This window comes from Salmo salar, chromosome 02, assembly GCF_965601325.2.
Source record: "Salmo salar chromosome 02, fSalSal1, whole genome shotgun sequence".
NCBI lineage: Eukaryota > Metazoa > Chordata > Actinopteri > Salmoniformes > Salmonidae > Salmo > Salmo salar.
Window position 1 is genome coordinate 70839746 of NC_138292.1, and position 25255 is coordinate 70865000.

General features: G+C 45.8%; 2 protein-coding genes across 3 annotated transcripts in view; one reads left to right on the plus strand and one right to left on the minus strand.

Annotated features, from left to right (window-relative positions):
* The first annotated feature begins 1892 nt into the window (after nucleotides 1–1892).
* On the plus strand, nucleotides 1893–9846 carry LOC106591434 (BAR/IMD domain-containing adapter protein 2-like 2). The gene is made up of 14 exons (XM_082969406.1): nucleotides 1893–1959; nucleotides 2497–2572; nucleotides 3884–3970; nucleotides 4866–4927; nucleotides 5117–5188; nucleotides 5319–5408; nucleotides 5789–5856; nucleotides 6703–6766; nucleotides 6880–6984; nucleotides 7308–7410; nucleotides 7637–7844; nucleotides 8836–8937; nucleotides 8981–9355; nucleotides 9509–9846. Exons 1-14 carry the CDS (start codon nucleotides 1906–1908, stop codon nucleotides 9582–9584), a joined length of 1542 nt encoding a protein of 513 aa, XP_082825532.1. The 5' UTR covers nucleotides 1893–1905; the 3' UTR covers nucleotides 9585–9846.
* An 86-nt stretch (nucleotides 9847–9932) lies between these two features.
* LOC106591443 (parvalbumin alpha) overlaps nucleotides 9933–25255 on the minus strand; it is a 40527-nt gene continuing 25204 nt past the window's right edge. Inside the window, exons 1-5 of one of the 2 annotated variants that reach the window (XM_014182665.3) lie at nucleotides 18043–18135; nucleotides 11911–11982; nucleotides 11420–11552; nucleotides 10834–10943; nucleotides 9933–10746 (exon numbers count right to left, since the gene is read on the minus strand). In XM_014182665.3, coding sequence (XP_014038140.1) covers nucleotides 10718–10746; nucleotides 10834–10943; nucleotides 11420–11552; nucleotides 11911–11974 — 336 coding nt within the window. In that variant the 5' untranslated portion in view covers nucleotides 11975–11982; nucleotides 18043–18135 and the 3' untranslated portion in view covers nucleotides 9933–10717. Of the gene's footprint in view, nucleotides 10747–10833; nucleotides 10944–11419; nucleotides 11553–11910; nucleotides 11983–18042; nucleotides 18136–25255 lie in introns of those variants that run through there. The other variant, XM_082966511.1, reaches the window with a different exon arrangement.

Genomic DNA, 25255 nt, shown 5'->3' on the forward strand with positions numbered 1-25255 from the left:
CTGATTATAGACACTTAATAGCGCGTTTTTAAGTTTCAAAAGATTGCTACCCCCCCGCCCTTTGCCTCACAATGGTTTGATCCACTGCCAGTTCCTTAGCTTGCTACGTAACTGCCGTGAGGTTCATCCAGTCAATCGCGCACACACTAGCTCTATATGCAGAGCTAGCGCGCAAATATTAACTATTAAGCTAGCTAGTACCTATTCCATTTATGTGGCGTCGTCAAAGATGGAATCAGCATGCAGATGATGTAAGTTAGTGCTTCAAAGTCCCTGTGATAAGGTTAGCGATAAACTGAAGTCCAAACTGAACAGAACTACACTCTCATCTACCATTGTCTTAAATATATTTAATGGTCTCGTTGCAAAAGCTAAATTGTCGCAAGGGAACTTTTATTTATTTATTTTATTTCACCTTTATTTAACCCGGGTAGCAAAGATTATAGCAAACACCACTGAAACTGAATTGGTGCTCGCTAGCTTTGCAAATTCAGCTATTGTTGGAAGCCAGCCAATATGAAACAAACTTAAAATTACAAAAGGTTGCAGCATATGTTGTGTAAATGGTGAACTCATACAGCTGTCAACTCTTGTCATTTTAATCCGTTTCACATTTGCTAGCTACCTTTTAGATCGAAGCCCATATAGAATGATTGAAGATGATAGAAGCCCATCTCCTACTGTAAATAACCTACACAATGTGTGTGTAGCCAGCCAGCCAGCCAGGTAGAAAAATGGCAGAAAAATAAAAGACGGACATCAGAGTATTTTTCAATACACCAAAACGCATAGTAAGAACCATAATATCTCAAAGACTAGTTGATAAAATATTCATAAGAAAGAAATGAAATTCTAATGGAAATGTTTTACAATGATGTCATTAGGCAGAGCAGGCAACAGATGGCACACAGACAGCAGAGTTGGGGACAGATATGCAGGGACAGACTGGCAGAGACAGGGAGTCTCAGGTAAGTTTGTTGAGTCTTTGTTTGGCAACATTATGAAAGGTTCTCAATTTTTTTGACTCGTAAAATAGGAACATAATTGGAAAATGCCATGGATACCCCCACTCTCAACTTAAACTGGTGACTGAACTAAGATTTGTTAAAGGCAATGGTATTGCTGTTGTGATTAGTTGTGTAGTTTTGGGTACCGGTAGTTAGGAGTACGGCAAACACCTTATTTCTTTGGTTCCTCAATATACATTTACCATATTACAATGTAGGCTATGTGTTACAGCACTACTTTTGGTGTCCCCCTCAGGAATTGCTCTTGAGAAAATGTCATGTAATTGTCCCCTCCAAAGTGGATATCAGATTTTCGCCCCTGCTTATGTGCAGGAAATGTGTCCTACAAGTGTATTTTTATTATTACCTTAGTCTACTTCTACATGTAGTGCTCCGAGTGTGAGCCTTGCTACCTACGTCCCTCCCTGTGGTCGTTGCTGAGTTCGAACAGGTGATGTTTCCATCTTTTCCTTTCACGCTGATCCCTCCATCTATAATTCAGCTGACCTGGCCGTATCGGTGTCTCTCTCTCCTTCCCTCTGTAAAATTGGCTTATGATGCAGGGATGAAAAGGCTGATTAACGAATGAGAGAAAGAGGGAGCGAGAGAAAGGAGCTATCACGATCACAACAGGTTGTTATTGGTGGCAGAAAGAACAAGGGAACAACAAGGCAGAACGAGGAGGGGGTTTAAGAGCCAAGGTGACTTTCACTATCAAAAGAAAAGAAGCCTGTAACGGAATACGCTGATTAGTACCTAGCTAGCCTACTACCAACTGTCATTTTATTTCTTGAAACTTTCAACTGGTACTCTGGAGTTTAAAGAGAATAGTTTATTCATTTATTTTTCCTAATTGTTGTTACTCCGTTTTTGTTTTGTAGAAATCGCAGCGGTTACTATGTCGGGGGCGAACAGTGATCAGTTACATAGGTCTACATTGTCTGTTTACACGGTAAGTATATATTTTATAGTAGGCTAATACTATGGGGTTAGATTATTGAAATGTTGTGGTAAATAGAGCATTGGCAGTAATCTACCCCCATCTTTCACACTCCAATAATACTGTGAATGAGGGTGTGTTGGGGGGGAATGTACAAAAACTTTTCGAAAAACATTTAATTGGGTGGTTCGAGCACTGAATTCTGATTGGCTGACAGCCGTTGTATATCAGTCCATATACTACGGATATGACAAAACCTGTATTTGTACTGCTCTAATTACGTTGGTAACCAGTTTGTAATAGCAGTAAGGCACCTCAGGGGATTTGTGTTATATGGCCAATATACCACGACTAAGGGCTGTATCCAGGCACTCCACATTGCATTGAGCTAAGAACAGCCCTTAGCCGTGGTATATTGGCCATATACCACACCCCTTCGGGCCTTATTGCTTAAATATACAACCACTTGTAGGCCCTACTAAACACAAGGCACAGCATTTAGTTTTGGCCAATATTCAATGTTTGATTGTTCTGTGTTCTCTTCCATAGAACCTGATGGAACAGTTCAACCCAGGCCTACAGACACTAGTTACATTAGGAAACAGCTATGTCAAGGCTTTCCAAGGTGTGTGTGTGTGTATGAGCGAGTGTGTGTGAAAGTTAATATTGTGTCATTGTGTGTGGGGGTCATCCCTCTGACAAGTTCCCTAGACCTAGTTGGGCTAACATCATTGATGTCAGCGTCCTTCCTCTGACTGATATAAACAGTACAAGGCATCTATCACAGATTAGCTAGTTAGCAGGTAGATGTAACGTGGTAAAGACAGGCGTTAGCAGGTAGATGTAACATGTTAAAGACAGGCCTGTTGCCCATAGAGGTAGAAGATAGCAGGTAGATGTAACATGGTAAAGACAGGCGTTAGCAGGTAGATGTAACATGTTAAAGACAGGCCTGTTGCCCATAGAGGTAGAAGATAGCAGGTAGATGTAACATGGTAAAGACAGGCCTGTTGCCCATAGAGGTAGAAGTTAGCAGGTAGATGTAACATGGTAAAGACAGGCCTGTTGCCCATAGAGGTAGAAGATAGCAGGTAGTTGTAACATGGTAAAGACAGGCCTGTTGCCCATAGAGGTAGAAGTTAGCAGGTAGATGTAACATGGTATAGAAAGGCCTGTTGCCCATAGAGGTAGAAGATAGCAGGTAGTTGTAACATGGTAAAGACAGGCCTGTTGCCCATAGAGGTAGAAGTTAGCAGGTAGTTGTAACATGGTAAAGTGATGCCTGTTGCCCATAGAGGTAGAAGATAGCAGGTAGATGTAACGTGGTAAAGACAGGCGTTAGCAGGTAGATGTAACATGGTATAGAAAGGCCTGTTGCCCATAGAGGTAGAAGTTAGCAGGTAGTTGTAACATGGTATAGAAAGGCCTGTTTCACATAGAGGTAGAAGTTAGCAGGTAGCTGTAACATGGTAAAGACAGGCCTGTTTCCCATTGAGGTAGAAAGAGGGCTCATCTGTGCCATGATGGTTTCAGTGACTTTGAAATAGTGGAAGCCTTCATTGGCAATGTCCATGCTAAAATGGTTTCTATCCATCCAGAGCCCTCTTTCTACCTCTATGGATGTTATCTAACCACTGGGCTATTTATGGACCCAGTCTTACCTGTATCAGGAGTCCATCACCACAGGTGTTTTACTTATTGGGTAAATTGTTTGGGACAGGTAAGATATTATTACAAGATTTGGTTTGTGTCATTATTGGGCTTGTGAGTTAATAGCTATAATGCTAACAGGTGTGTGTGTGTGTGTGTGTGTGTGTGTGTGTGTGTGTGTGTGTGTGTGTGTGTGTGTGTGTGTGTGTGTGTGTGTGTGTGTGTGTGTGTGTGTGTGTGTGTGTGTGTGTGTGTGTGTGTGTGTGTGTGTGTGTGTGCGCTGCAGCCTTGGCTGTTACCAGTGAGGCCTACTTTAGTGCTGTAGCGAAGATGGGAGAACAGGCCCTTCACACACTCTCCTCTCGCTCACTTGGTAAGTGTGTGTGTATGTCTGTCTACTGTACCATAGAACCAGCTACAATGGGCCAAGCACAGACTGGGGCTATTTTAAAGGTAGACTCAGCGATATGACGTAGATGCAGAAAGTCAATAACATAGTGGGTCAATTTCTGCAACAACTAAGAGCGTTGATGCGCGAGGATCAACTTCTCCGCTGTTTTGGTGCCCTGGCTACCACGCTGTGAACAGTGTGACGCCAACCTGTGCACATGCGCAGATACTGTGTGTGACTGTGAGAGCAAAGTCTTGCATATCACTCATCTCAATATCTGGGGTGCTGCTCGTGACAACGTCATTTTGCTGAGTCTACCTTTAAGTTCCTTCTTAACGTCTTTGAGTAACTTTGAGGTTGTTGTGGCAGGCGGTGTGTTTTACGATACTGGATGACTGCCAATAAATAGCAATAAGAACAGAGTTTACTGAGAGGTAAGGATGGAATTATCATACACACACACACACACACACACACACACACACACACACACACACACACACACACACACACACACACACACACACACACACACACACACACACGCGCACACACACACACACACACACAGTAGGCCAGTTGAGCTAATGAATTGAGTGTGGGTGAAAGACTGTCATCTATAATTCAAAGCAGCTACCTGATCCTCTCTTCATGGTCACACTGCTGCGCTGACCTTCTCACTTGGCTAACCTGCTGTAGCTACACTGTCATGCTAGCCTAGCTCTGACGCACGGCCCCATTCGTTCCCCATGAGATGCTATTGTCAGTGCTAATAAGGCTAGGTTGCTAGCTCTGACGCACGGCCCCATTCATTCCCTTTGAGATGCTATCGTCATTGCTAATTGGTGCTACTAATGTGTGTATGTGTGATCCACAGGAGATGTTCTGGTACAGATATCTGAGACGCAGAGAAGACTCACAGCTGAGATGGAGGGAGTGGTCTGTTTTATCTATGTCTATATGTTCCTGATCCTATTTAGTGTCTTTATACCACCTATTTATCTATGTTTAGTTACAGTATGTCCACGCCACTGTTTCCATCCACAGCCTGTGTGTGGACGCTGCCATAGAGTGTAACATTGTTTTTCTTCCCCCTCAGGGTGTAACGTTGTAATTCTTCCTCTTCAGTTTCGATGGTTCCAGGTAGAAGTTTTACAGGCCATGGAGAAGAATGTCAAGTTGGATGAAGAGTACATTGATGTGAGTATCTGGCAAGAGTGTGTGTGTGTGTGTGTGTGTGTGTGTGTGTGTGTGTGTGTGTGTGTGTGTGTGTGTGTGTGTGTGTGTGTGTGTGTGTGTGCTAACACACACTCCTGTATCTCTTCCACAGGGCAGTCGCAGGGTGTATGAGCTGGAGGTGAGGAATCAGGCAGAAGCTCTGGAGAGACAGCTGAGAAGAGGAGCCTTCAGAGACTCACTGGTACACACACACACACACAATCATGGACACTCTTACTGACACTTGTGGCTGCTTCGCCTGATGTATTGTCCTATATTTTTTTTTCAATCCCAGCCCCCATTCCCACAGGAGGTATTTTGCCTTTTGGTAGGCCGTCATTGTAAATAAGAATTTGTTCTTAACTGACTTGCCTGGTTAAATACATAAAATAATAAAGACACACACACACACACACCCTCCTCCTTACAGTTAAATCAGACACTGTCCAACACTACCACATTCCATACAGTAATGGTGTGTGTGTGTGTGTGTGTGTGTGTGTGTGTGTGTGTGTGTGTGTGTGTGTGTGTGTGTGTGTGTGTGTGTGTGTGTGTGTGTGTGTGTGTGTGTGTGTTCTCTAGGAGCACAGTGAGTACATGCAGTACCTGAGACAGAGTCAACATGACATTATGAAGGAGGAGGAGAGGAGGTCAGTCTTTACCATTATTAATACATTACCAACACAGTTACTATTAGGACCATTAGTAATACATTACCAACACAGTTACTATTACGACCATTAGTAATACATTACCAACACAGTTACTATTAGGACCATTAGTAATACATTACCAACACAATTACTATTAGGACCATTAGTAATACATTACCAACACAGTTACTATTAGGACCATTAGTAATACATTACCAACACAATTACTATTAGGACCATTAGTAATACATTACCAACACAATTACTATTAGGACCATTAATAATACATTACCAACACAATTACTATTAGGACCATTAGTAATACATTACCAACACAATTACTATTAGGACCATTAGTAATACATTACCAACACAATTACTATTAGGACCATTAGTAATACATTACCAACACAATTACTATTAGGACCATTAGTAATACATTACCAACACAATTACTATTAGGACCATTAGTAATACATTACCAACACAATTACTATTAGGACCATTAATAATACATTACCAACACAATTACTATTAGGACCATTAGTAATACATTACCAACACAATTACTATTAGGACCATTAGTAATACATTACCAACACAATTACTATTAGGACCATTAGTAATACATTACCAACCCAATTACTATTAGGACCATTAATAATACATTACCAACACAATTACTATTAGGACCATTAATAATACATTACCAACCCAATTACTATTAGGACCATTAATAATTGATTACCAACACAATTACTATTAGGACCATTAATAATACATTACCAACACAATTAGGACCATTATTATGATGATGAATATGATGACGGTTGTTATTATTAGGTATCGCTTCCTGGCAGAGAAACACTGCGGACTGACACAGTCACTGCTCTTCCTCATCAACAAGGTACACACACACACACACACAGACATGTTTATGTCAAAAACGGGGGCGTCAGAAACCTTTACAAACCACACCAACACAGGTAGTGTTCTGAAATGTCCCCATCTCTCCCCCAGACAGGGGCTTCCCTACAGCAGAAGGCTGATGGATGGAAGGAGAAAGTGAACGAGACACGAGGCTCCAGACCCCGTAGCCCCACCCACCCTGACCAGGAGGACCAGGTTAGAGACCCCGTAGCCCCACCCACCCTGACCAGGAGGAACAGGTTAGAGACCCCGTAGCCCCACCCACCCTGACCAGGAGGACCAGGTTAGAGACCCCGTAGCCCCACCCACCCTGACCAGGAGGACCAGGTTAGAGACCCCGTAGCCCCACCCACCCTGACCAGGAGGACCAGGTTAGAGACCCCGTAGCCCCACCCACCCTGACCAGGAGGACCAGGTTAGAGACCCCGTAGCCCCACCCACCCTGACCAGGAGGACCAGGTTAGAGACAAGTATTCCACCCAACCAATCAACCTTCCCCTGTCACCCTCTCTCCTCAGCTGTGTGGCTCAGTGAGCTCTCTGCTACAGACAGTAGATGAGGACAGAGACATGTCTTGGGCCAGGAGAGAACAGCTGGCCCTGGGGAGAGTGCCCTCAAGAGGTGGGATGACTACACTGCACCCCTAAAGAACAGGGTTATATTTAGTCAATCAGCTACACTACTCGCGTGTTGTGTTATTGTATTCATTTAGTGCATAGCAGGGAAATATTTTGGTTGATACCGTGGGGATTTTTCATTGGATAAACTTTTCTCCATCCCTCTCTTTCTTCTCCTTCTCCATCCATATTCCTTCCCCATCACCCTCTCTACCCCCTTCCTCCCCCAGCCCCGTCCCCCCTCCACAGCCGATCCCGCTCCTCTTCAGTGGGTGAGTCTCTGGGTCTGGGTGGGGGTAGGACCATGAGAGCCCTGCTGTCCCACCCACCCTCCTCCAACCCCAAACTCCTACCCTTCACCCGGGGAGAGATGGTCACCGTGTTGGTCCAGGAGCCGAGGAATGGGTGGCTGTATGGGAGAACGGATAGCAGCCTACGGTAGGGGATAGTGGATAACAGACTATGGTAGGGGTCAGTGGATAACAGACTATGGTAGGGGTCAGTGGATAGCAGACTATGGTAGGGGTCAGTGGATATCCGACTATGGTAGGGGACAGTGGATAACAGACTATGGTAGGGGATAGTGGATAACAGACTATGGTAGGGGTCAGTGGATAGCAGACTATGGTAGGGGTCAGTGGATAGCAGACTATGGTAGTATAGTGGATAACAGACTATGGTAGGGGTCAGTGGATAGCAGACTATGGTAGGGATAGTGGATAGCAGACTATGGTAGGGATAGTGGATAGCAGACTATGGTAGGGATAGTGGATAGCAGACTATGGTAGAGGACAGTGGATAGCAGACTATGGTAGGGGTCAGTGGATAGCAGACTATGGTAGGGGTCAGTGGATAGCAGACTATGGTAGGGGTCAGTGGATAGCAGACTATGGTAGGGGTCAGTGGATAGCAGACTATGGTAGGGGTCAGTGGATAGCAGACTATGGTAGGGGTCAGTGGATAGCAGACTATGGTAGGGGTCAGTGGATAACAGACTATGGTAGGGATAGTGGATAACAGACTATGGTAGGGGACAGTGGATAACAGACTATGGTAGGAGTCAGTGGATAACAGACTATGGTAGGGGTCAGTGGATAACAGACTATGGTAGGGGTCAGTGGATAACAGACTATGGTAGGGGTCAGTGGATAGCAGACTATGGTAGGGGACAGTGGATAGCAGACTATGGTAGGGGTCAGTGGATAGCAGACTATGGTAGGGGTCAGTGGATAGCAGACTATGGTAGGGGTCAGTTGTTTGTTCCTTTATCCATCCATCCATCCATCCATCATTCATTCATTCCTATGTGGGTGGGTGGGTGGGTGGCTGGGAAAACAGTGGAATTTATCTAGGAACTAGTCAGTTCCAGTATTTAGGCCATTGTTGTGTTTGCTAATGTTCCTCTGGTCTCTCTCTGTTGTTCCAACAGCCAGGGCTGGTTCCCAGCAGCTTATGTTTCTTCTATTGAAGAGTTCTCTAACCTCTTGGGGTCCAGGTATGTCAATCAATTAATCAATGAATCAATGAATGAATCAATGAATCAATATGATCATATTTGACATTTGACCCTCCAGTGGCACTTCCTTGAGGAGCCACAGCATGAACAACCTATTGGATCCCTCTGACAACTCCATGGACCAATCAGAAAAGGCCTATGGGGATGTCGCGCCCCCTGCCACACCCACTCGCAGGGCCTCCGTCGACTTCCGACCAATCTCTCCCCTCCCTGAGAGGAGGGCGGAGCCAGAGATTGTGACGAGAGAAAATATCCTGATGGGCCTTAACGAGCTCCCGCCCCCTCCTCCTCCACCCCCGCCACCCCCTCAGCCTACAACAATGCTTCGGAGGGGGTCAGCTGACTTTCGACCAATCCAGCTTACTTTCCCGGGGAGGACAACAGAGTCATTATCACCCCTTGGAGCTTCTGGAGAAAACCTACTCTTTCCCAGGTAGGAGGTGTGTGTGTCAGTGTGTGTCAGTGTGTGTCAGTGTGTGTCAGTGTGTGTCAGTGTGTGTCAGTGTGCGTCAGTCTGCGTGCCTGCTGTGATGTTTGTCATTAGTGTTGAGTGCTAGTTCTTTACCTGTCACCTGATCTGTTGCAGGGGAACCAATCCCTTTGCGACAGTGAAGCTTAAACCAACAACCACCAATGACAGATCAGCACCCAGGACCCACTGACCAATCAGCAGAGAGATGTAGACGTCAAGAAAAGCTGACGTCCTTGAGTTTGACATTGAGTCAATTTTTAGAGAAATGATGTAGATCATCTAATCATGTAAAGATATATATATATTTATTTGTACTATTATGCGATTTAAGAATAGCACTTTGTCACATTGTTTGTGTGTTTCGATAGATTTTCCAATAGTTTACTAATTGTTCAATATAGGATGCTTTTATTGTGAAATAGATACTTTTATTTTGAAAATATCTAAATGAATCATCTCATTTCTGCATTCCTTGTTCTACAGTATATTAGTGTCCAATCTATAATAAATCATTAAATCATAATAAATAATATAGTCATTTTACTCAAGGTGTTTTATTTGTTATTATTTTGAATAATTTCTCTCTCTTCACCACTCTTCCTCTTAATTTATACATCTCATCACCAGACGAGAGAGGAAGGAGGAAATGAGGGAGGGAGGGAGGGAGGAAAGGAAGGAGGGAGGGTACAAGTATGTGTGAGGCGGAAAAAATAAAGAATGAGAGACACAGGTTGTATAGGATGAGTCCAAAAAATGGCTCTCTATTAAAAATAGCACCCTATTCCCTTTTGGCACCCTTTGGAAGTAGTGCACTATAAAGGGGAATAGGGTGCCATTTGGGTAAGGTGACATAGGGTCCATAGACGGCTAGAGAGGAAAGGGAAGGTTTCTAGTACATTATATCTACAGTAAAGGTTTTCTTTTAAAATGACAGTCATGAGGTTTTCAAATCAAAACAGGACATATATACAGTATGTTGGTACAGTAGAAAAACGTACAAATAAATACAGTAGTGCTTGTTGGGGAGTCCCCTCTCTACCTCCCCCCTGGCGGACGTCTCTGGTACTGTTTCGGTTAGAGAGACTGGGCCTGCGTGGTGCGGTGTAGGGTGAAGTAGCCTTGACGCTGATCTTGGGTCAGTTGACATTTTTCCCCGAATAATGGTTAAGGTTGGGATTGGGGAAGGTCATCCTAGATCTGTGTCGAGGAGAAACTTCACCCTGGACTGGACTGGATGGTGCTTTTTGGGTGATGGGAAGGGGGAGATTGCATTTAAAACATGAATTCGCAGGGGAGGAGAAAAGGGGAGACTAGAGGTGCTCTTTACACCTCATGGACCAAGACTTCAAACTCTGGAAAAGAGAAGAGGAGGACAACATTAAGATCCTCTGGGTATGAGTCAGGATTTCATTCCGTTATCATCCTATCACCTCTCTCACCGTCGATGCCAATCTTTCCATCACCGTCCTTGTCGGCGGCATTAAGGAAGGCTTTGGTCTCGGCGTCGGTCAGGTCTCTGCCGTCCTCAGCGAAACTCTTCAGCACAAACCTAAGGTAAAAGACAGTTCAAAGGTTAGAGGTCAAGATTAAGGAGCTGCGTGTGTGTCTGTTGTCCTCAGCAAAACCCTTCAGTACGAACCTGAGGTCAGAGATTTAGCGGGAAGAAAACATGTATTAAGCTTGGACTGCAAAATCCTGTTACCTTTCCCCACAGTTTCTAGGTTTTCCAGAAATCACGTTTGGATGATTCCTGATGCCAGGGATCTTCCAATCAGGAGTTCTGGAACACCTCGGCATTTTGGCAAAGTTACCGGAATTTTGCAACCCTATACTGGGCATGCATTCCAAATGGTATGCTAGCTTGTCAATTGGAAAATAGCCACACATACACATCTGATGAATGTGTGTGTGTGCACACCTGTCCATGTGCGTCTTTGGTATGAGTCTATGTGCGTGTGTGTGTGCCTGTAGTGTATGTGTGTGTGTGTGTTTGTGTCTGTCTATGTGTATCTCTCTTCCTCTTACTTGAGCTCCTCCTCCTCAATGAATCCACTCTGGTCAGCATCAATAGCCTGGAACACCTTCTTGACGTTGTCGGGAGTCATGGCCTTCAGGCCCACCAGAGCAAAGAACTTCTTATGGTCGAAGGAACCCTCCGCTGGACACACACACACACACGCAGGTACACACACACGCAGGTACACACACACACACACACACACGAACGTGCAGGTACACACACACACACACACACACACACACACACGTGCAGGTACGCACACACACACACACACAGTCACATACACACACATACACGGCCAGGTACGCACACACGCATACATACATACACAAACGCACAGGTACGCACACACACACACACAGACAGGTAAGCACACACAAGCACATGGACAAGGAGGAGAGGGAGGGAGGAGACGGGAAAAGAGAACGGAGAGATTTGTATTATGTTATTTTCAAAAGATTTGTTTTGGATTTCAACAGTGAAAACGTCTGCTCACCTTTGACTGCATCAAGGGCCTTCTGAATATCATCAGCTTTCAAAAAATCTTTCAAAGCAGCCATCTTCGTAACTGAGGGGAGAGCGAGAGAGAGGTTTATGAATATATAATATGGATAGCATAAATGAGGCGCTAGGACAAAGTGTTTAGTGTCAGTTACAAGGTTCTTTGTAAGCCCTGAGACCTTGGCTAAGGAACAGGACAGGCAGAGATACACAGACCCACTGTCTCTGGACTGTGGTGATGTCAAGCACCATGAATAGTGTCTGGCAGAGACAAAGTAAGGACAGTGGATGTAAGGATACACTGGAGAGGAGAGGACAGGAGGAGAGAGGGAAGGAAAAGAGAGGAGAGGAACAGCATCAGAGTTTGGCCAGTGGCCATGAGCTGGGCTCTATATCGTTCTGGCACTCAACGGACACCCAAACGAACTTGGCAGAGGAGGAGAGGAGGGGAGAAAGGAGAGGCAGGTAGAAAGGGGAGTGGAGGGGAGAAAGCTGACCAAAGGCCATATTTGGTAATATAAGACGCAGCATAAATAAAGATTGTGAACAGAGGTGCAATGATAATCAACAAGATACTTCCCAAGACAAATCTTAGAAGGAAGCATATGACTACGACTCTCTCAAAAGGGAGCCAGAGCCCTATTGCCTCACATTTACAAGTTCACCCAACTCAATTTGATCATGGCAGTTGTCGTGTCCTGGGTGCACAGTTTTGAAGTGTTTGTGAAATCATTCCTGCATTGCCTTAAATTGCTCAATAGATGTCAGTAAAGAGCCAGACAGATATCACTAACTAACTACTCAGTACAACTGAGAGTATCTCAATAGTCTCCAGTAGCATCCTTCCCCACGCCTGAAATAATGCAAGAAGACATTGAAAGCAAAATGGTGGCAGCCGTCAGAAGGACTTTCTTTCTGACTCTGTCTAATAATTCTAAATAAGGACGAGGCCATGGGGTGAGGAAGTCTCTATATTACTGAGATACAGCCTGATTAGCCTAGTGACATGGTGGTGGATAGAGTCTAGTGGCATGGAGGTGGATAGAGTCTAGTGACATGGAGGTGGATAGAGTCTAGTGGCATGTCGGTGGATAGAGTCTAGTGACACGGTGGTAGATAGAGTCTAGTGACATGGAGGTGGATAGAGTCTAGTGACATGGAGGTGGATAGAGTCTAGTGACATGGAGGTGGATAGAGTCTAGTGACACGGTGGTAGATAGAGTCTAGTGACATGGAGGTGGATAGAGTCTAGTGACATGGAGGTGGATAGAGTCTAGTGACATGGAGGTGGATAGAGTCTAGTGACATGGAGGTGGATAGAGTCTAGTGACATGGAGGTGGATAGAGTCTAGTGACATGGTGGTGGATAGAGTCTAGTGACATGGAGGTGGATAGAGTCTAGTGACATGGTGGTGGATAGAGTCTAGTGACATGGAGGTGGATAGAGTCTAGTGACATGGAGGTGGATAGAGTCTAGTGACATGGTGATGGATAGAGTCTAGTGACATGGTGGTAGATAGAGTCTAGTGACATGGAGGTGGATAGAGTCTAGTGACATGGTGGTGGATAGAGTCTAGTGACATGGTGGTGGATAGAGTCTAGTGACATGGCGGTGGATAGAGTCTAGTGACATGGAGGTGGATAGAGTCTAGTGACATGGTGGTAGATAGAGTCTAGTGACATGTCGGTGGATAGAGTCTAGTGACATGGAGGTGGATAGAGTCTAGTGGCATGGTGGTGGATAGAGTCTAGTGACATGGCGGTGGATAGAGTCTAGTGACATGGTGGTGGATAGAGTCTAGTGACATCGTGGTGGATAGAGTCTAGTGACATGGAGGTGGATAGAGTCTAGTGACATGGAGGTGGATAGAGTCTAGTGACATGGTGGTGGATAGAGTCTAGTGACATGGAGGTGGATAGAGTCTAGTGACATGGAGGTGGATAGAGTCTAGTGACATGGAGTGGGATAGTGTCTAGTGACATGGAGGTGGATAGAGTCTAGTGACATGGAGGTGGATAGAGTCTAGTGACATGGAGGTGGATAGAGTCTAGTGATATGGTGGTGGATAGAGTCTGGTGACATGGAGGTGGATAGAGTCTAGTGACATGGAGGTGGATAGAGTCTAGTGACATGGTGGCGGATAGATTCTAGTGACATGGAGGTGGATAGAGTCTAGTGACACGGTGGTGGATAGAGTCTAGTGACATGGTGGTGGATAGATTCTAGTGACATGGCGGCGGATAGATTCTAGTGACATGGCGGCGGATAGAGTCTAGTGACATGGAGGTGGATAGAGTCTAGTGACATGGTGGCGGATAGATTCTAGTGACATGGCGGCGGATAGAGTCTAGTGACATGGAGGTGGATAGAGTCTAGTGACATGGAGGTGGATAGATTCTAGTGACATGGCGGCGGATAGAGTCTAGTGACATGGTGGTGGATAGAGTCCGACAATGTGTGTTTGTGTATGCGCATGTACAGTGAGGGAAAAAAGTATTTGATCCCCTGCTGATTTTGTACCTTTGCCCACTGACAAAGAAATGATCAGTCAATAATTATAATGGTAGGTTTATTTGAACAGTGAGAGACAGAATAACAACAAAAAAATCCAGAAAAACGCATGTCAAAAATGTTATAAAATGATTAGCATTTTAATGAGGGAAATAAGTATCTCCATCCATCTCTCTCTCTCTCTCTCTTCCCCCCTTCTCTCTCTCGCTCTCTCCCCCCTCTCTCTATCTCGCCCCCTCCTCTCTCTACCTTGGTAACAAATATATTTTGAAATCTAACTCTGTCCATCTGTCTGTCTGTTGGACTTGGCAGCAATTTCTATAAATAGTACAGTATGGACCAAGACATCCGCCAAGGACGCAGCCAAGGCCCATATCTCTCATATCTCCCATGTCTCATATCTTCTATATTTAGGAGGCGATAAGCAGGAAATCTTGAAATCCACCAAGCAAGATTTATGGAGAAGCTAAGAATTTGGGGAAAGTTCCCAGAATATTGTAGCCCTGCCGATAGTATCTCTTTATGTGTCCTGTATCTTCTATATATTCCATGTCTCTTGTGGCTTCTGTGTCCTACAGGTATGTTGTCATCATGATGTTAGTATGTTGTCATGCTTGTGGCTAAGCGCTAAGGGGTGTGGCACATGAACCTCAGTCATCTTTGGCATCTACATACGTGTGTGTGTGTGTGTGTGTGTGTGTGTGTGTGTGTGTGTGTGTGTGTGTGTGTGTGTGTGTGTGTGTGTGTGTGTGTGTGTGTGTGTGTGTGTGTGTGTGTGTGTGTGTGTGTGTCAGAAGTAAAACAACTTGTGTTTCACAGCAAGTCACTAACCCAACCCTAACCCTTCTACCAGTACGGGGTTACCAGTAGCATCTACATATGTTTCAAAGCAACCTGACCCTTCTAGAGTGTTAACAGTTCCACTTCATCACAGCTAGAACAACTGTTCCAGTTGTCTTTGACATCTACATACATACAGTATATGATTGACAGCGACCGAAACCTTCTGGCACGTCCATAGGGGTCGAAGGTTAGTGTAGCCCACTCGAGGTAAAACAACTTGACGGTTAGTCTTGACAATATGAGCCTTACACTGCAGGGTAACATGTCACGTCAAGTGATATATAACTCTACGACATAGAACTGTATTTATGGCTTTGTAAGTCATTGAGAACACATTAGCTTTTACAATAACAACCTGGCCAAGAAGGAGCAATATAACTAACTACAACAAATGTGTTAGCTAAAGTGACATATACTATTAACTACAATGGTTAAATGTCTTATTTTTAAAAATGATTTTAACAAGACCATGGCCCAGTCCCAAATCCATCCCTAAGCCCTATTTCCTGCATTTGTGGAGATCTGAGAGGATTTGATTGGTATAAGCAATACGGTAATAGCTTCATCTTGCCCTCTGATAGGCTAGGTTGAAGTGTCACCATATTGCTTATACCAATCAAATCCTCTCAGATCTCCACAAGCTGATGAAGGGCCGAGAGATGGATTTGGGATTGGGCCTGGGTTGTGTGGGTTGTCTTTAGGGGACACCCAGATGTCCTCTCTCTCTATCAGATGGTGCAAAGCCTATTTTTAATGGGATGTTTATCCCAATAGTAGCTATTTATCACAGTGTTGGGTGACGGGCGTTGAAATGAGGAAGTGCTGCTATAGTCCGAAATTTGACTGGCTTCAGGTTTGTGTCATGCAGCTCTCAAATAGAGTATGATGTATGTGAGTATGATGTATGATGTATGTAAGTATGATGTATGTCAGTATGATGTACGTGAGTAGGTGTCACATCCTGCCCAGTGAAAAGGGTAATTTGCCATAGTAGAATGGTCAGGGCGTGGCAGGCGAGTTTGTTTTGTGTGTTTTGGGGTTTTTGGTTCTAGGGGATTTTGGTTCTAGTTTTCTATTTCTATGTTTCATTTTCCATGTTTGACCGAGTATGGTTTCCAATCAGAGGCAGGTGTTTTTTGTTGTCTCTGATTGGACGCCATACAGCCTGTTTTCCTTTGGGTTTTGTGGGTGGTTGTTTTCCGTTTTAGTTATTGTACCTGACGGAACTGTGGAGCGTTTATTACTTTGTTGTCCGTAGTGCATTCATTAAAATCCAAAGATGAGCACTATACACGCTGCGCCTTGGTTTGTTCAAAACGACGCTTGTGACAGAACCACCCACCACAAGAAGACCAAGCAGCGTGGGAGGAAGAGCGGGACCGAGCACTATGGCTCAGAGTCATGGACCTGGGAGGAGATTCTAGATGGGGCAGGACCCTGGACAAGGCCGGGGGAGTACCGCCGTCCGAAATGGGAGATAGAGGCAGCGAAGGCAGAACGGCAATACTGGGAGGAACGGCTGGGACGGAAAGAGGAGGCTGAGAGGCAGCCCCAAAACATTTTTTGTGGGGGGCATACGGGGAGTTTGGCTAGGTCAGGGGGAGCCCTGACCTAGCTACGCCCAGAGCCGGAGCCACCTCCGTAGCTGGAGCCGTCGTAGACGGTGGCCACCCTTCCCTTCCCTCCCTTTAGGTTTGGGGTTGTTTTTGTGGGGTTTTTTTGTTTGGGGGGGGGGTACTGTCACGTCCTGACCAGTGAAAAGGATCATTTGCCATAGTGGAATGTTCAGGGCGTGGCAGGGAGGTTTGTTTTGTGTGTTTTTATATTTTTTGGGGTTCTAGGGGATTTTGGTTCTAGTTTTCTATTTCTATGTTTCATTTTCCAAGTTTGGCCGAGAATGGTTTCCAATCAGAGGCAGGTGTTTTTCGTTGTCTCTGATTGGAAGCCATATTTAGGCAGCCTGTTTTCCTTTGGGTTTTGTGGGTGGTTGTTTTCCGTTTTAGTTATTGTACCTGACGGAACTGTGGAGCGTTTATTATTTTGTTGTTCGTAGTGCATTCATTAAAATCCAAAGATGAGCACTATACACGATGTACGTGAGTATGATGTACGTGAGTATGATGTATGTGAGTATGATGTATGTGAGTATGATGTATTGCACTGATGTATTGCACTTGACATCATATAACAGTTGTATTAGTCATGGAGTCATACATGTCTTGGTTTAAAGTACATAAAAACACACGCACACGCACACACACGTACGTCTTGGTCTACAGTCGCACACTCAGTCATATTTTGGCTGACTGGACAGGAGACTGACATCTCCAAACAGACCATAGAATACTAGGACCATTGTTTTAGGAATATTCTAAGAATTACAAATATCCTGAGCATTCCGTTAGGGTCAGAACTGGCTGCAGGTTTTATAATGGAATTCTACCATCATCCAGCCATTCAAGAATACATAATCACTACACAGAATTGTCTATACATGCTGTATGAATTCACAGCATGCTACATATCAACCTGTCCAACACTTCTCAAAACAACAATCCTTTTCTAACACAAGATGACTAAAAACAAACCAATGTAAACTGAATAAAGAACATTATTTTTCTGTGAGTTTGAATGCCAGGCATTAACTGCAGACCCCAACCAGACAGTATTTGCTTGCAATAATTAATTAGAATTAATAATAATTATGCATCCAGTCTCGTGAACCAATGAAAACCAATACCACAACCCAGACCTTTCAATGATCAAACTTACCTGGATAGTGAGGGACTAGACACTGGAAAGAGAGAGAGATGGAGAGAGTGAGGGAGAGAGTGAAGGAGAGAAAGAGACGGGCTGGAGTTGAGATAGGGTAAGAGAGGGGGGTGTCCACTATCAGTCTTATATAACACACACACACACACACACACACACACACACACACACACACACACACACACACACACACACACACACACACACACACACACACACACACACACGTAGGCACACAAACACACACGCAAACACACACATACATACATACATACATACATACATACATACATACATACATACATAGAATTTATTTTGGGAGAGTATGGGAGAGGGACAGTGGGGTTCAAGACATGACGTACTAACACTGCCCTGGGGTCAGATCACTTTCTCAACATGACTAACCAATCAACCACTACTATTAATAAAATATTTCTTTGCTGTCCTCACGATCTACCTCACTATCTACCTCTTTACCTCACTCCCTCACTATCTACCTCTCTTCCTCACTATCTATCTCTCTACCTCACTCCCTCACTATCTACCTCTCTGTACCTCTCTCTCTCTACCTCTCTTCCTCACTATCTACCTCTCTCCCTCACTATCTACCTCTCTCCCTCACTATCTACCTCTCTACCTCTCTCCCTCACTATCTCCCTCTCTCAATCACTATCTACCTCTCTCCCTCACTATCTACCTCTCTACCCCGCTCCCTCACTATCTACCTCTCTACCTCTCTCCCTCACAATCTACCTCTCTCCCTCACTATCTACCTCTCTCCTTCACTCCCTCACTATCTACCTCTCTCTCTCTCCTCACTATCTACCTCTCTTCCTCAATATCTACATCTCTCCCTCACTATCTACCTCTCTACCTCACTCCCTCACTATCTACCTCTCTACCACTCTCCCTCACTATTTACCTCTCTCCCTCACTATCTACCTCTCTCCCTCATTATCTACCTCTCTACCTCACTCCCTCACTATCTACCTCTCTCCCTCATTATCTACTGCTCTACCTCACTCCCTCACTATCTACCTCTCTCTACCTCTCTCTCTCTCTACCTCTCTCCCTCACTATCTCCCTCTCTACCTCTCTCCCTCACTATCTACCTCTCTACCTCACTATTTACCTCTCTACCTCTCTCCCTCACTATCTCCCTCTCTCCCTCACTATCTACCTCTCTATCTCACTCCCTCACTATCTACCTCACTACCTCACTTCCTCCCTCTCTCCCTCACTATCTACCTCTCTACCTCTCTCTCTCCCTCACTATCTCCCTCTCTCCCTCACTATCTACCTCTACACCTCACTCCCTCACTATCTACCTCTACCTCACTCCCTCACTATCTACCTCTCTACCTCTCTCCCTCACTATCTACCTCTCTCTCTCACTCTCTACCTCTCTCCCTCACTATCTACCTCTCTACCTCACTCCCTCACTATCTACCTCTCTACCTCTCTCCCTCTCTATCTACCTCTCTCTCTCACTCTCTACCTCTCTCCCTCACTATCTACCTCTCTCCCTCACTATCTACCTCTCTCCCTCACTATCTAATTCTCTACCTCTCTCCCTCACTATCTACCTCTCTACCTCACTATCTACCTCTCTCCCTCACTATCTACATCTCTCCCTCACTATCTACATCTCTCCCTCACTATCTACCTCTCTACCTCACTCCCTCACGTTCTACCTCTCTACCTCACTCACTCACTATCTACCTCTCTACCTCACTATCTCCCTCACTATCTACCTCTCTACCTCTCACCCTCACGATCTACCTCCCTACCTCTCACCCTCACTATCTGCCTATCTACCTCTCTACCTTTCTACCTCTCTACCTCTCTACCTCACTATCTACCTCTCTACCTCTTTCCCTCACTATCTACCTCTCTACCTCTTTCCCTTACTATCTACCTCTCTCCCTCACTATCTACCTCTCTATCTACCTCTCTCTCACTCACTATCTACCTCTCTCTCACTCTCTACCTCTCTCTCCCTCACTATCTACATCTCTCTCCCTCACTATCTACCTCTCCCTCACTATCTACCTCTCTCTCACTCACTATCTATCTACCTCTCTCTCACTCTCTACCTCTCTCCCTCACTATCTACCTCTCTCTCACTCTCTACCTCTCTCCCTCACTATCTACCTCTCTCTCACTCACTATCTACCTCTCTCTCACTCACTATCTACCTCTCTCTCACTCTCTACCTCTCTCCCTCACTATCTACGTCTCTCTCCCTCACTATCTACCTCTCTCTCTCTCACTGTCTACCTCTCTCCCTCACTATCTACCTCTCTACCTCTCTCTCACTCTCTCACTCTCTCCCTCACTCTTTACCTCTACCTCTCTCTCACTCTCTACCTCTCCCTCACTCTCTACCTCTCTTCCTCACTATCTACCTCTCTCCCTCACTATCTACCTCTCTCCCTCACTATCTACCTCTCTACCTCTCTATCTCCCTCTCTCAATCACTATCTACCTCTCTCCCTCACTATCTACTTCTCTACCCCGCTCCCTCACTATCTACCTCTCTCTCTCTCCCTCACAATCTACCTCTCTCCCTCACTATCTACCTCTCTCCCTCACTCCCTCACTATCTACCTCTCTCTCTCTCCCTCACTATCTACCTCTCTATCTACCTCACTCCCTCACTATCTACCTCTCTACCACTCTCCCTCACTATTTACCTCTCTACCTCTCTCCCTCACTATCTACCACTCTCCCTCACTATCTACCTCTCTCTACCTCTCTCTCTACCTCTCTCCCTCACTATCTCCCTCTCTACCTCTCTCCCTCACTATCTACCTCTCTACCTCACTATTTACCTCTCTACCTCTCTCCCTCACTATCTCCCTCTCTCCCTCACTATCTACCTCTCTACCTCACTATCTACCTCACTACCTCACTATCTCCCTCACTATCTACCTCTCTACCTCACTCCCTCACTATCTACCTCACTATCTCCCTCTCTCCCTCACTATCTACCTCTCTACCTCTCTCCCTCACTATCTCCCTCTCTCCCTCACTATCTACCTCTACACCTCACTCCCTCACTATCTACCTCTACCTCACTCCCTCACTATCTACCTCTCTACCTCTCTCCCTCACTATCTACCTCTCTCTCTCACTCTCTACCTCTCTCCCTCACTATCTACCTCTCTACCTCACTCCGTCACTATCTACCTCTCTACCTCAGTCCCTCACTATCTACCTCCCTCTCTCACTCTCTACCTCTCTCCCTCACTATCTACCTCTCTCTCTCCCTCACTATCTACCTCTCTCTCTCCCTCACTATCTAATTCTCTACCTCTCTCCCTCACTATCTACCTCTCTACCTCACTATCTACCTCTCTCCCTCACTACCTCACTATCTACCTCTCTACCACTCTCCCTCACTATTTACCTCTCTCCCTCACTATCTACCTCTCTCCCTCATTATCTACCTCTCTACCTCACTCCCTCACTATCTACCTCTCTCCCTCATTATCTACTGCTCTACCTCACTCCCTCACTATCTACCTCTCTCTACCCTCTCTCTCTCTCTACCTCTCTACCTCACTATTTACCTCTCTACCTCTCTCCCTCACTATCTCCCTCTCTCCCTCACTATCTACCTCTCTATCTCACTCCCTCACTATCTACCTCACTACCTCACTACCTCCCTCTCTCCCTCACTATCTACCTCTCTACCTCTCTCTCTCCCTCACTATCTCCCTCTCTCCCTCACTATCTACCTCTACACCTCACTCCCTCACTATCTACCTCTACCTCACTCCCTCACTATCTACCTCTCTACCTCTCTCCCTCACTATCTACCTCTCTCTCTCACTCTCTACCTCTCTCCCTCACTATCTACCTCTCTACCTCACTCCGTCACTATCTACCTCTCTACCTCACTCCCTCACTATCTACCTCTCTACCTCTCTCCCTCTCTATCTACCTCTCTCTCTCACTCTCTACCTCTCTCCCTCACTATCTACCTCTCTCCCTCACTATCTACCTCTCTCCCTCACTATCTAATTCTCTACCTCTCTCCCTCACTATCTACCTCTCTACCTCACTATCTACCTCTCTCCCTCACTATCTACATCTCTCCCTCACTATCTACATCTCTCCCTCACTATCTACCTCTCTACCTCACTCCCTCACGTTCTACCTCTCTACCTCACTCACTCACTATCTACCTCTCTACCTCACTATCTCCCTCACTATCTACCTCTCTACCTCTCACCCTCACGATCTACCTCCCTACCTCTCACCCTCACTATCTGCCTATCTACCTCTCTACCTTTCTACCTCTCTACCTCTCTACCTCACTATCTACCTCTCTACCTCTTTCCCTCACTATCTACCTCTCTCCCTCACTATCTACCTCTCTACCTCTTTCCCTTACTATCTACCTCTCTCCCTCACTATCTACCTCTCTATCTACCTCTCTCTCACTCACTATCTACCTCTCTCTCACTCTCTACCTCTCTCTCCCTCACTATCTACATCTCTCTCCCTCACTATCTACCTCTCTCTCACTCTCTACCTCTCTCCCTCACTATCTACCTCTCTCTCACTCTCTACCTCTCTCCCTCACTATCTACCTCTCTCTCACTCACTATCTACCTCTCTCTCACTCACTATCTACCTCTCTCTCACTCTCTACCTCTCTCCCTCACTATCTACGTCTCTCTCCCTCACTATCTACCTCTCTCTCTCTCACTGTCTACCTCTCTCCCTCACTATCTACCTCTCTACCTCTCTCTCACTCTCTCACTCTCTCCCTCTCTCCCTCACTCTTTACCTCTACCTCTCTCTCACTCTCTACCTCTCCCTCACTCTCTACCTCTCCCTCACTCTCTACCTCTCTTCCTCACTATCTACCTCTCTCCCTCACTATCTACCTCTCTCCCTCACTATCTACCTCTCTCCCTCACTATCTACCTCTCTACCTCGCTCCCTCACTATCTACCTCTCTCTCTCTCCCTCACAATCTAGCTCTCTCCCTCACTATCTACCTCTCTCCCTCACTCCCTCACTATCTACCTCTCTCTCTCTCCCTCACTATCTACCTCTCTATCTACCTCACTCCCTCACTATCTACCTCTCTACCACTCTCCCTCACTATTTACCTCTCTACCTCTCTCCCTCACTATCTACCACTCTCCCTCACTATCTACCTCTCTCTACCTCTCTCTCTACCTCTCTCCCTCACTATCTCCCTCTCTACCTCTCTCCCTCACTATCTACCTCTCTACCTCACTATTTACCTCTCTACCTCTCTCCCTCACTATCTCCCTCTCTCCCTCACTATCTCCCTCTCTCCCTCACTATCTACCTCTCTACCTCACTATCTACCTCACTACCTCACTATCTCCCTCTCTCCCTCACTATCTACCTCTCTACCTCTCTCCCTCACTATCTCCCTCTCTCCCTCACTATCTACCTCTACACCTCACTCCCTCACTATCTACCTCTACCTCACTCCCTCACTATCTACCTCTCTACCTCTCTCCCTCACTATCTACCTCTCTCTCTCACTCTCTACCTCTCTCCCTCACTATCTACCTCTCTACCTCACTCCGTCACTATCTACCTCTCTACCTCAGTCCCTCACTATCTACCTCTCTCTCTCACTCTCTACCTCTCTCCCTCACTATCTACCTCTCTCCCTCACTATCTACCTCTCTCTCTCCCTCACTATCTAATTCTCTACCTCTCTCCCTCACTATCTACCTCTCTACCTCACTATCTACCTCTCTCCCTCACTACCTCTCTCCCTCACTATCTCCCTCTCTCCCTCACTATCTCCCTCTCTATCTACCTCTCTCCCTCACTATCTAATTCTCTACCTCTCTCCCTCACTATCTACCTCTCTACCTCACTATCTACCTCTCTCCCTCTCTACCTCTCTCCCTCACTATCTCCCTCTCTCCCTCACTATCTCCCTCTCTATCTACCTCTCTCCCTCACTATCTACCTCTCTACCTCACTCCCTCACTTTCTACCTCTCTACCTCACCCTCACTATCTACCTCCCTACCTCTCACCCTCACTATCTGCCTATCTACCTCTCTACCTCTCTACCTCTCTACCTTTCTACCTCTCTACCTCACTATCTACCTCTCTACCTCTTTCCCTCACTATCTACCTCTCTCCCTCACTATCTACCTCTCTACCTCTTTCCCTTACTGTCTACCTCTCTCTCTCCCTCACTATCTACCTCTCTCCCTCACTATCTACCTCTCTATCTCCCTCTCTCACTCACTATCTACCTCTCTCTCACTCTCTACCTCTCTCTCCCTCACTATCTACATCTCTCTCCCTCACTATCTACCTCTCTCTCACTCTCTACCTCTCTCCCTCACTATCTACCTCTCTCCCTCACTATCTCCCTCTCTATCTACCTCTCTCCCTCACTATCTACCTCTCTACCTCACTCCCTCACTTTCTACCTCTCTACCTCACCCTCACTATCTACCTCCCTACCTCTCACCCTCACTATCTGCCTCACTATCTACCTCCCTACCTCTCTCCCTCACTATCTACCTCTCTCCCTCACTATCTACCTCTCTATCTCCCTCTCTCACTCACTATCTACCTCTCTCTCACTCTCTACCTCTCTCTCCCTCACTATCTACATCTCTCTCCCTCACTATCTACCTCTCCCTCACTATCTACCTCTCTCTCACTCTCTACCTCTCCCTCACTCACTATCTACCTCTCTCTCACTCACTATCTACCTCTCTCTCACTCTCTACCTCTCTCCCTCACTATCTACCTCTCTCTCCCTCACTATCTACCTCTCTCTCTCTCACTCTCTACCTCTCTCCCTCACTATCTACCTCTCTACCTCTCTCTCACTCTCTCCCTCTCTCCCTCACTCTTTACCTCTACCCTCTCTCCTCACCTCTCTCCCTCACCTCCTCTCCCTCACTATCTACCTCTCTCTCCCTCACTATCTACCTCTCTCTCTCCCTCACTATCTACCTCTCTACCTCTCTCCCTCACTCTCACCTTTCTCTCTCCCCCTTCTCTTTCTCTCCTCTCTCTCTCTCTCTCTCCCCCTTCTCTCTCTTTCGCTCAAGGCTTCCACATGCTTCGGTTCTGCTGATGGCTAGCTGAATTTGGCTAGGTGACCCGAATGAGTGTGATCGCATACTCCCTCAAAATAGTCTGATTTAATCTTAGATAACTAGAATGAGTGTGATCGCTTA

Excerpts from the sequence above, each read along its gene's own strand:
- LOC106591434 (XM_082969406.1), top strand. The coding sequence starts at position 1,906 with ATGTCGGGGGCGAACAGTGATCAGTTACATAGGTCTACATTGTCTGTT. Across the intron at positions 5,409-5,788 it reads GAGCCTTCAGAGACTCACTG|GAGCACAGTGAGTACATGCA; the intron begins GTACACACACAC and ends TGTGTTCTCTAG. Across the intron at positions 7,845-8,835 it reads AGAACGGATAGCAGCCTACG|CCAGGGCTGGTTCCCAGCAG; the intron begins GTAGGGGATAGT and ends TTGTTCCAACAG.